Source organism: Cariama cristata, unplaced genomic scaffold, assembly GCF_000690535.1.
Source record: "Cariama cristata isolate BGI_N322 unplaced genomic scaffold, ASM69053v1 scaffold20746, whole genome shotgun sequence".
Taxonomy (NCBI): Eukaryota; Metazoa; Chordata; class Aves; order Cariamiformes; family Cariamidae; genus Cariama; species Cariama cristata.
The window spans coordinates 394-12,579 of record NW_009620604.1 but is presented as its reverse complement, the minus strand read 5'-3'; the positions used below and the strand labels follow the sequence as shown (position 1 = coordinate 12,579).

The 12,186-nt window shown below is 43.4% G+C and overlaps 2 protein-coding genes across 2 annotated transcripts in view; both read right to left on the bottom strand.

Annotated features, from left to right (window-relative positions):
• Positions 1 to 2,504: 2,504 nt before the first annotated feature.
• On the bottom strand, positions 2,505 to 8,019 carry LOC104162844 (taste receptor type 1 member 3). The gene is given in 7 exon segments (XM_009701673.1): positions 2,505 to 3,439; positions 4,046 to 4,166; positions 4,455 to 4,658; positions 5,077 to 5,300; positions 5,303 to 5,846; positions 6,556 to 6,856; positions 7,841 to 8,019. Coding segments are annotated over 7 exon segments (2,508 nt in total).
• Positions 8,020 to 12,004: 3,985 nt separating this feature from the next.
• The window catches only part of CPTP (ceramide-1-phosphate transfer protein), a gene marked incomplete at its 5' end in the record, with an annotated part of 570 nt that continues 388 nt past the window's right edge, over positions 12,005 to 12,186 (bottom strand). The window contains one exon of the mRNA XM_009701672.1: positions 12,005 to 12,185. Coding sequence (XP_009699974.1) covers positions 12,005 to 12,185 — 181 coding nt within the window. The remainder of the gene's footprint in view (position 12,186) is intronic.

Below are 12,186 nucleotides of genomic sequence, written 5' to 3'. Positions count from 1 at the left end.
CACTTGGCAACCTTCGTGGTATATAAGTGGACATCGAGACACTGTTGATTATTACTGTGATGCTGTGTAGTCCAAGATACTGTCTTTCCTTGCTTGGTCTCTGCCACAGGTGTCTGCTCTGGGCTGTACAGAGGCAGTAATAAAAAGTACAGAGGTGTAATAAATGTGTATTCACATTTATTACAAAAAATATAATGTAGAACACAGTATTATAATAAGGACCAAAACTGCCAGACACCCTCATTAGATCTGAAAATATTTAAGAAAAAAGGGAATTGCACTGTTGGGACTCTGTTAGACAGGGATAACGATCCTGCAGTCATGAAGATGAGCAAAGCAGACCCAGTTCATCACCTTGTATCACCTGTGTATGCAGCTGCATCCTGTTAGCTCCAGTGAGCTAAACACTTTGAAAGACCTAGAAAATCCAGAGGAGTAAAGCAAAGCTACAGCAGCTTCTGTACAGTAGTGTTGTGAGGCTGACAGAACACACAGTTTCTGGATATGAGAATTCTCCTGCTGTTGAGCGAACGAGCGCCCTGTTACATGTATGAATACAGGTTAGAGATCTTTCTTATTCCTCAAAGCATTTGGTTTATTTTGTCCCTTTGCAGAATGTCCCACCAGTAAGAAATATTTCTCTCTGGTGATCTTTGCATGTTTTTTTGAGATGGGAGGAACTTTTTGCGATGACTTTGGATAGTGTGATTTGCATGCTATTCATTTCCATGTGTCTTGTCCTTATTTCCATGTTCTTTGCAAACACATGTTAATGGAACACAAATGAGTGAATTGAAATTTGAATGGGTAATATACTCTTTTTATCATGCTGCCTTTACATATCAGAATGGTTTCTACGGATTTTGTGACAAAGTAGTCAAGAAAATTAAAAAAGAGTTTTTTTCCACAGAAAACATTACTTAACAGATATTTAAACATTGACTTTGGAATGTTCAGCTTTTTGTTTCACGATAATGATATCAAACCTGAATTTCATATTGTAAAAGAAGTGTGAAATTATGATAAATATTTCCATGATGATATCTAAACTTTTACAATACAATTTATCTGAAAAAAAAATAATTCTCAGTTTTACTGAGATTCTGGCTTGAATAACTATGGTTTTTCTGAGTTGGAATGAACTGTGAAATCTCATGAGAAATACAAGTTCTCGCTTGTGTTTTGTTTCAACACTCAGTGATATATAAGGACCAGTTCTCAGTTAATATGCTGCAGCAGGGTACTGATGCTATCACGAACTAGAAGAGCAATGGTTGTCATCAGAAGCTTTGCTTAGCCTTTCAGTCTTTTATTTTATTTAAGAGTTGAAACAATCAGCCCTTCTTGATCTGAACACAGTTGTTTCCTTGTACTTCAGTTTGCATATGACCTATCAATTTCTTTGTGTACTCTTCGCCTATGTTCTTAACTTCATGTATACCTTTCCAGGTATCCTCTAAACTTCAATCAAAAATGAGCAAAACTTAGTGCCATACTGATCAGTGGGAGCTCCTATGTTTAAATAGAAGAGAGGGCAGCCCGGAGGATCAGTATGTTCCATCACAGAATCTTCTTTACAGGGTTGTGTTAAGGATGCTGGTGGCCGTTAGAACCATACAGCTTCACAACCTAGATGGTGAAAAGTTTGCATTGACGTAACCATTAAAAAAGAGACCCAGAGCTGTAGGGTGTCATTGATTCCACTTTTAATAAAGCAAGTGCACAAACACGCGTAGATGTGTACAGACCACAAATACAGAGCAGCGCGCAGGACCTTTAGTTCCCTCTGTTTATTACCTCCCCCTCCTCATCTACCTCCTGTATCTAACAGGAGGAGATCTGCATAGGAGCTCTGTTTCCTGATGTTGCTCACTAGGAGAAGGTCTTTGTAGAGGATCCCGTGTAGACAGGTACTCAGTATTGTTAGTTAATCACAAGGATTTCTATTTGTGGTCTGTAATCTCACGCTTTTTCAGATGATTCCTTTCTGTTTTTCTAGTTACTATTTCTATGCTGTTGAATATATTTTCTTACAAAATTGAATATATATTTTTACAAAGCCCGGGAAAGGATGCATGGATATCTGTCTGGAGCAGTTATCTAGTTAACAAGTGGAAATTACCAGCAGTCTTTACAGGAAGGCACTCTGGGTGAGGCTTCTAGCTCAGATTGCCAGACCTGAGAGTTTCATATGAAATATCAGTACTGTAGGTTGCTTGCTTAATTGAACCTGCTTTTGGCTCCTTGTGGACGATGAAACAGGTGGGTTGCTACAGAGAGGATGGATACTACTCTGATGAGGGCATTTTCCTTTAGCTCATTGAGTAGAGCCCTGTGCTTTTGCAGCTTAAAAATTCTGCTCCTAATGTTCAACCTACTGGATAAGGCTGTATTTTATACGGTGATTGTGTCTGGGACCATAGCTTATAGAGTCATCATAAACAGAATTACCTCATTAAAATACAGCCAGCTTCTATTGAGGCACAGGTGAGAAGGGATCTGGTTTATTGTCTGTTTATTGAGTCCTCCTCTGGCTCCTCTTTGATGGAATTCTGGAAATAATCCACTGTGTTCAGATCAGGCTTAAGCAAGATGATGTAGCATTTAGGGATATAGTAGGTCCCCAGGATACCCAGGCTTGTTGTCAAAATGGTACCGATCTGAGTAACAGACCTGAGGACTGTCTTCAGCGTGGCAAAAATAGCAATGAAGAAGATCAAGATGATGAAATAGGTTAGGATGGCAAATGTGATGCCCCTGGCAATATTGTATTTCTTACCAGAAGTTTGTACCATGAATGTGCACAAGAAGCAGACAAAGGCTAAGCAGCTATTGTAGCCGTGCATCAGGGCAAAGGCAAACCAGGACTCTGTGTTACACACGAGTAGAACTTCAGTGGGCAGTGACTTGTAGTCACACAGGAGATAGTCAGGACCCAAGTGAAGATAGCAGAAACAGAACAAGCACTCAGTGAGGAGGCATGAAGCAACCAGGAGCCAGGCCCTCCTCTGGATCACCCAGGACAAGAAGATGGGGGCACAGTGAGGGCACTCCGTCACAAGGGTGATCTCAAGGGACTTGATGAAGAAGGTAGAAAAACAACCATTGAGGCACAGAGCATAGACTATCTGCTGGATCACACAAAGTTTGTTACTGGGCTTGCCTATGTAGAGACAGCAGCTGAGACACAGCAGCATGAGTGTGAACAAGGCAAAGAGGCTCAGTTTGCCTCCGGAAGCCTGCACAAGGGGAGTCTCGAGGTTCTTTAAGAAGACCACTGCTGTCAAACAAATCAGAGATACGGTGATGGACATCAATATCAGCAAGGCAATGGTGAGCGGCTCATTCCAAAAGAGGTATCTCTCGCTGCGGTCATAACATTGTGTGCTCCGGGCAGGGGACCACTGATGCTCTAGGCAGGGAGTGCAAGTGGAGCTGTCTGCAAAGTAGCAGTGAGAAGCTGGTGACCACCTTGCAGTGGAGTACTGCTACCCTGCTGCAGGCAGTCCTTCAGGATGGATCACAGTCATGAAGTAGGTAGCTGGTTTGGGTGCTGCTTTGCTTAAATTCCCCCCCACCCCCCTTCGTAAGTGTTTTGGATCTCCAAAGCCTATGGTAGATCTCTTTTTTTCCCCTCTACTTCTCCACCCTCCCCCAAAAGGATCCACATATGTCTTGGCTCTGCCTCCCTTCCCCAGGAAGGATGACCAGCTTCCAAAAGATCCCAGAATTTCATCATATACCTCTCTTCTACCTATGATCCCAGAATTTCATCATACCCCTTTCTCCTACCTCTTGAGATAAAACATACGTATTGTCCTTATGCATTCTCTGTGGGATCAATAGAGGAAGGTCCCTCCCTGCAGATCTGTAGAGCAAGACTGAGCAATGCACAGCAGAACAAAAGGGAGGCAAATACTCTGCACTGGCAGTGCTTCATGGAGGAAGAGCTCACAACTGGTTGTTACCAGTTCTGTGAACTTGTGTCAACCAGTCGTTAGATGTAATAGAGACAGTTAAAGCCATTGAATTTCTCAGACCTCACCTTTGGGGGTCCAGAAGGTGTTTTCTGGGCAATCTGTACAGTCATAGCAGCAGAGGTGGAACCCTTTTATTTGTCTGAATTGTCCTGGTTTACATTGTCTGAAGCACTCTGATGTAGGCTCCTAGACAAAAGGAAGAATAAATGTCAGCCAGACGCTTTCAGAAGCACCGTATCGCCAAACAGATGAGAAGAAATGGGCTGTGCTGTGCTGGGATCAAACCTGTATCTGAATCTTAAACAGTGCTGGGAATACTTTTTTCTAGTTTTGCACAGTGGAGATGGATTACATGTTTGCAGAAGAGCAAGAACTGGGTCCCATGCAAATCTTGTACGAATAGCATGCAGGCTAAGAGCTCCTGGCGAAGCGGCAAAAAAGTTTGCTTCATTTTGTGGTCGTTTATGTCTTTACCTTTTGATCTGCAGTGTGAAACTGAATCTGGGACTTATTGATATACAAGGTCTCTTCATAGTCGCCTACAGTCAGATACGTAAGGGTGCCATTTTTCCAGGACCAGAATATAAGCTTGTAGCCAGTGTTTGTGCCATGAGATTGATCAAACCTGAAACTTTGGCCGTTCACCTTGAACGGGAGGGTATTCATGAAGTGCAGCAGCTGAGGAGAAAATGAAAATTGACAGTAAATATTGGTACAGTTGATGTTCCTGCTTGGAGGATGATAATGCAGTAAGCTAATTTCTGGCTGAAATCACCTGTCTCTTACGTGGGCTAAGACTGCAACTACCGGCTTTCTGACTGTATGATTAACTGCTCTATCTATTGTGCCAAGCCCAATTAGTGGGAGCCAGCACGTAGCCCTGGAGAGGGGAATGCAGCCCTAGCCAGCAGCAGAGAAGGTGCAGTGTGCTGGTGTAGGGGCTGACTACCTGGGGGAATGGCCGAGGCTGTATCCCTACCAGGGCCGGGGCAGGAGCACAGTGCGATGTTACCCCTCTCCCCTCGTCTGGCTGTGTGCAGCTCTGATGCCTAGATTGGATTAAAAATTGCTCTTTGTCCCCCTGACCTTTACTCACCTGCCAAGATCTGATGGATGCCTTGGGGCACGCTTGGTGGGTGCACCCCAGCGCTCTGTGCAGTGCATAAGCCACGCTGTAGACTGCGACGTACACTGGTTGTATTTGTGAGCGGCTTAGTGTGAACGAGATGTCATGCAGCGAGATGTGGTCACACTCTTTGCAATGTGTATCCAGCATGTCAGAGTTCATGAGGTGGTTGAATTCTCTAGATTCCTGACATGCTGAACAGAAGTAAAGAGGTCGGCAACGTATTTCTGAAAGCCAGGGACTATGCCTGCTTTCATAATAAGGCCTAAGACTGTCCCAATGCTCTGAATATTTGGGATGGAGGCAACTATGTCAGACAACATCCAGGCTTCCGTGCCGATCCAGACTTTCTTGCCCAGTCCCATTCTGATGCTGTGTTCCAGCAGGGCCTGGGCTGGCTGACTAAAGGCAAAAAGGACAATGATGTTGACTTTGGTCTTGTTAATTAACTTAATGCTATCTTCCAGTTGGTTTTTGGCTTTGGGGTCTGTGAGGTCTGTAGGAATTAGCCCCTCGAACGCAATGCAGATGCTGTGATTTCTAGCTAAGCTTAAGAATAGCCCCATGGCTCCTCGGCCATATTCATCATCGCTTCCGATAGTGGCAATCCAGTTCCATCCAAACTTGTTCAGTAGCAGGACCACAGCTTCCACCAAGTTCTTATCGCTGGGAACAGTACGGTAGAAGGATGGGTACAACTCCGGGTTGCTGAGCTTCTCACTGCTGGCTCCATAGCTGACCTGCATGTTAGAGGATATAGAGTTGAGGGACGTGTTCGCAGTCCAGATAGCTCTCCACCTTCTTTGCTTAGTCTCAGTGCACTAGATTTTCAAAAATGCTGGGTCAAGATAGTGGGAAGGAAGAACTCATCTAAAGGCATAGGTCCATCATAGCTGCATTTACCTAGAGAACCATAAACTGGCCCGTCACTTGCCTCCAGTAGCACTGTCCCACATGGCTATCTCCTTCCACTACCATTTGTGTCCATCGTCACAGCACCAGCCCTTATCATTAACGACAGTGATAATTAGCTACTTTCTACAAAGGGTGACACACCCAAGATTCAGTAATATCTTAGCTCAGGACTAAATTTACCTGACCATTATAGCTCGCTCTATTATGGTAACTGAGTTCTTAGTCACAGATGTATTTTCATGGGATCCTCCTGGTTTACGCTGGGAGTTCTGTTATTCCCATTTTACATGGGAATAACATAGAGCAGTCTGAGTTATGCCTCTTCTCTCTGGGAAGTTAAACACTGGAGCGTATTCCAGGAGGGAAGTTCAGTGACCTACCCAAGATCACTCAGGAGATGTGTGGCAGAGGAAAGACTGGAATCTGCACTTTAGCAGTCCTGGTTCAAAGACCTAGAGCATCGACAGCATTGTTAATCCAAACCCTTCCCCCACCAAAAAGGAGAATTCTTGCTTCTCCAGAGAGTTTCCTTACCTGTGGGACCAAGAAGAAGCTGAACAGTTTGGCTGTTACCAGGCAAAGATCTGACTTATGTGGTCCAATCACGGCAGTTGCACGAGGCTGGTAGTCAGTGTAGTTGCACCGTACTCCAATGCTCGTCGTGCCGTTTCGGGTCAGAAATAGCAAGCTGGGCTGTAAGGCCACCACTGGCTCAAAGCAGGTGTCATACATGTCATAGCCCAGCTTTACTCCTGGGAGAAGTGAAGTGGAATTGTTGATCTGATCGATAGCAAACTTCATCCCAAGAGCCCATATTAGCCCATCTACAAATAACCTGCAATAAGAGGAGACGGGGAATTACAGGGTGTGTCAGTGCTGTTACAATGGTGATCAGCTTATTCCACATTCTTTGATGTTTTAGCATCCTATCTGTTGCCAAGTCAGATAGATGTGGCACTGTCAGCAGAGCATCCCTGTACCCATAGCCTTTGTAAATTTTGTACTGTGAGTAGAGAGGCTCTGAGCACCTTTCAAATCTAATTAATCTTATCTGTCAGCAACTGTATCCTCTGTGCTTCACAGGAGAAGAAACAGAGGTATAGAGAGACCAGTATGTTTAGCTGTGAGGGTCAAGACTCAAGACGATCTCCTGCTCTTAGCTTTGTGTACTTCAGCCATAAAGCCAGTGGTTCCCAAAATGCTGTGCATGCTAATTCAGGAGAGATCTCCTCCTTCCCGGGATTTTCCTCCGCTGTACAGCTTGGTGCACTGGGCGTACTCCCTGCCTGACGGCCTGCGAAGATGGAAGGATTTTTGGACCATGCTTTTCTGTGCTTTGTTGCTGCCAAAGAAGCAGGTAGGACACTAGCATGTCTTTTCATTCTCCTTACAAAGAGCTGTAGGTAGCTTGTAACATGATGGTGTGAACCACCTTGGTGTAACCGAGTAGGAAATACTGATCGCACACTGGCAAGCCTGCAAGCCCGGTAATTTTGTTTCCTGCTTTGCCTTGTGTTAGATTCAAAACACTAAGGAAGCCCGTGCCACTAAAAGCTTTCATCAAAATGGGGTTGGTCTCCTCTGAAGTTTGACTATGCATCAAGAAAACACAAAACCATTCTATTTTGGGATCAGAAATTGATGGCAGAGTACCCCAGCGCTCTGGCACCTTAGAGCTCATCTTTCTTTCCATCTCGGCTTTTGATGTTCGGCTATGAGACCATCAGTTGCTATCAGAAGGATTACTTTCTTTTCCTTTCTCTCCCCAGCCCAAGTGACCAAACTTAACATGTACTAACGAAGCTAACATTCCTCTTACCTGTCACACACAACTAATGTGGGCTCTGATCGCGCCGTCAGGTTTATGGTGTCCGTTCCAAAAGGGAACAAGCCTCCTATGATATAATCACCAGGCCTTCTAAACTGAGCTGATAGGCATGTGGGTTTGAGGGCTGCTGCATAACCAAAGCTCAAGCACAGCAGCAGGTCAGGGACCATTCTTTGTCTATTTTGGGGAAAATGTTTCAAAGAAATCTCGAAGCGAATGTAGGAGAGGGAACAGGGCAGAGGATCCAGTCTCGTCAGTTCCTGGGAGGTCTCTTTAAATAGAACTTGGAGAGATTAAAATAATGGGGAAGAATTTGTTTAGCAAAAGCATTAAATCTGTAACTGTGCTTAGTGGGAAAATAATGGGGAAGAATTTGTTTAGCAAAATGCATTAAATCTGTAACTCTGTGCTTAGTGGGCAATAGTCAAATACACAGCAATACCCTATGAGTGTACTTGTTTGCAAACCACTGGCCTCATCCTGGTTTCCTTTACTCAGTGAGTAGCCTTTACTCAAGCAGAGCGACTTACTGAATTCGTTGTCACAGCTCTGGAAATTGGACTTCCTGTAGGATAGGTGGTAAACTCGGGTGCCCCACCCCAATTTGGACACATGTCTTTTGCATTAACTCCCCACCACCACCACCCCCCACCCAAACGAGAAACGACGTCTTTAATGGAATCTGTTTGTAGAAACTGTCCCTGTTTACAGTCTTCACAAACAACGGGATTTGTGACTTGTCTAACGCTGGGAGCAGATCTTCATCACTGCAGGTTGCTCATCTAAAAGCATCGCCAAGGAGAACGCGCTTTGATAGGAGCAGAATCCAACAAGCTGAAGTGTGCCTTGTGGAGAATGGTGCCTGTTACCATCACACAACCGTCACCCATACGGAGGCTGAGGAGAAAAAAAATTTACTTGCTTACCAGCATTGCTACCTGCTGTTACCTGAGGTTCTCCCAGGCTGTCTCTGATCCAAGCATTCACTTGGCATCCTCCCTACTTAGAAGCGGCCTGCGCTGAAAGAACGTCATGTAGTTTATTTTTAAATGAACTTCAGAGTATTATGTTGAGTTGCCTGAGCTAAAGGGTAGCGGTAAGACACTTACACAGCAGTAATTTTTAGTTTGGTTTTGTTTTGTTTTTTTAAATTCAAGGTCACCTCGTCATGGAGATAACCAAATCTTCCTCAGTGCATCGCAAGAACTTGTCTGGAGCAGGCCGTTCCTAGATTGCAAGGTTGGTGAGCTGTTACTCAGCTATACTGCTGGTTTTAGGAAGTTGTTACTGGCTGATGTAAATTTTTCTCACACTGAGCTATAATGTTAACTTCGGTTTAAAAACTTTGGTTTAGGTACAAGTTCCACAGCATAGTAATTTAGGTTGCCTCATGGTTTGCATTTTTTCTGTCAAGTTTGAATTTTAGGAAACAGGATAGCTCTGAATTGGAAAGTTCAATTTTACTGCATTTTAATGGCTTATTATATATTTATACTGTACAATAAAAACTGCTTATACCGCCAAAGTGATATACCACTTTTGCTACAAGGGTAGAATATTTTTCCATGTATGAAGAGAAGCAGATACACTGTAGAAAGTTAAGTATATGAGTACTTCAGGCAAGCAACAGTTCTGGGTTTCTATAGCTACGTTATATCGATATGTTTATACTGACATCCTTTTAAGGGTACCTTCCCTGTTATGGAATATTCAAGTGTTACCTTTAACTATGTAACTTCTTCTAAAAAGTTTTAAATACAAATTCCACTGCACAGAGCCCGGGGGGAAAAAGCTGTTTGAATGATGTAGAAGTCACACACAGGCAATTGTATACTCCCATCCATACTTTCATGTGAAATCAAGCACGCTTACTGTGGCATAGGAGATAGTTTGTGATGGACTTTTGTGTTGTTACAGCTGTAGGTGAAGGCTTTACTCTTCTGAATTTGGCCCATTAGTGAAAGCTGCCAGACTCTGAACTTGCCCAAAGCCAAGTGCAGGACCTTAGTTTTACTCAGTGTTAATTAACTGGGGCTGTTAAAAAGGTTTCCATCAGTTTGGAGACAGAGCAGGACACTAGGAAAATAAAATTACAAGGCAATGCCTTGTTCAAATGAGAACATGCAGACTGATGGAAAGCTGTATTTTACTTGAAGCATACTTTGCACAAAATGATTCGTTATAAACTTGTAACAAATTTTTTTCCCTACTGAGAAAGTTTGATTCTTTAATGGCAAAAAATTAAGTTTATCTTCAACTTTAATGTTTATCTCGTTAAGAGGAATAGCTGAAAATGAATGTGACAAGGGAGAAAAAGAAACTCTCCCACGTGGTTGGTTGTATTACCATTTCTGCATTAAACCTCAGCAGATCCAAAGCATTTTTTCCACTGATACACAATATTATTTGACATAATTTAAGGCATTTAATACACTACACAGATGAAACACCAGCTATATCAGACAGCAACGGAGGTCCAGCATCTTGTAGTTTGTAATGTGGAACTGCTCTGTTTTAATATATGGATTTGTCGTATGGGACTATGTAATCATTTTAAGGTGGCCGTAGCAGAAAGGGAATGATATTTGTGTTTTCACAGCATAGCAACTAAACCTGCATTTAGGATGTTCAAGGAAATTCCATTTCCTATTTTCTGGCAAAAGATAGTGTTGACAGATGTGAGTAATCAGAACAGAAGCTCAGTACACAGCATCTAACTTCACCTGGGTTACTCCTGACGGTTGGTTTCACATTTGATCACTAGGTAAATGAAACACTGCTAGTGAAAGACAAGATATGAATAGGTAACGCTATACATCATGTTCCTTCCAACACCACAAAACATTCCTATAAAGAATACTCTTCAGAAGCATGTTCTTTGTGTAGTTTAATGTCCAGTTAGTCTAATCTCCATGAGGTAACAGTGATTTCCTGAATCACGCAGTGTTACATTAGGCCAAAATGCCCTCTGAGATACAATCAAAACATGTTACAGCTTGTGGGATTCTCCCTCCTCCCCCAAATATCCATGTCATCCTGAGCTAACGACATAGTGCTTTTTCAGCTTTCAAAAAGCTAAGTAAACTTCATTTTACATGCTTTGGGGCGTGTGTGGGGGTGTGTGTACATATATATACACACCCCCCAGCTATTATATACAGTGATTTGGAATACAAGCCATAAACCTCACAAAGTCGTGACTTACAGTACAAGTTCAGATTTCTCCACAGACAGTCAGAGAAGGCATTTTTGTGTAGGCATTTGACACATTCATTAAAAAAAGAAAACCAACATGAGAACACAATTTAGGAGCACAGCTGGAAAACAGATAAGGTACAGTCTGCAGCCTTAGCTGGATATATAGGATTGTGCAATGCATACTAAAAGCTGTTCCACAGCCCAAGATGCATAAAGCATAGATTAATGGGCAGGGGAGGCTACACAGAAGGAAGGTCTTGCTTAATGGATCCATGCACACAGGAAGAACAGTCTCTTACACTAATGACATACACCACCATTTCCTTGCTTAATTCTAGGGGAGACAGAATTAGCAGCAGTAATCAAATGAGTCTGTGACCACAAGGAAAAGAGCCTGCCTTTCAGACACGCATTACTCAGGATTATATTTTCAAGGTTAAAGCATAACAGAGGGGAAAACCCCCAGATCTATTCCAGGGGAACAGCTTGTAAGCAAAAGTGGCAAAGTGAGCTCACATTTAGTGTAAATGTGTTCAGACTCCACATCTGAAAGTAGCGTTGTCACATGAGGTTCTGACTGTTGGTGTAAACGCATAGAAGCTGCCAAAGTTGCAGCGTTTAGCTTAAAAAAGAAACCAACACCTTCCCCCATCCCAGCATAGCTGGAGAGTTGAAGGTGAATCCTGGACGAAAAACAAAATCTCTTAAGCATGCTAATAGTGGGGTTTTTTCTTACTGTAGAGCTGAGACTCTACACACACAGATATGCATATTAAAAAAACTGGTACTTTTTTCTCTTATAAAGTGAGGCATCCTGAATAGCTTTTCCAGTATGGAGCTGACAAGTTGGCAAAGGAAAGAGCGACCACAGACGGAGAAGCAGACGCTTGTGCACCTGTGAAAACACGGTTTTCCCCCGGTTCATCCTACATCTGTCAGAATGCGGTGTCCCTCCCATCAAGGAAGGTCCAGCAGCCTGTGCTGGGCAAAGAGCTCCTGGGTGATGCCGTAGACGTCGCAGATATAGGGTAAGGCCTCACCCAGCATAGCGACCGCTTCCTCGGGCGTGCCCACGTTCATGATTTCAAGGAAGGCGTTTCGGGGTGGTAGGGTGCCACAGCCCACCGTGGCAGCCGTGC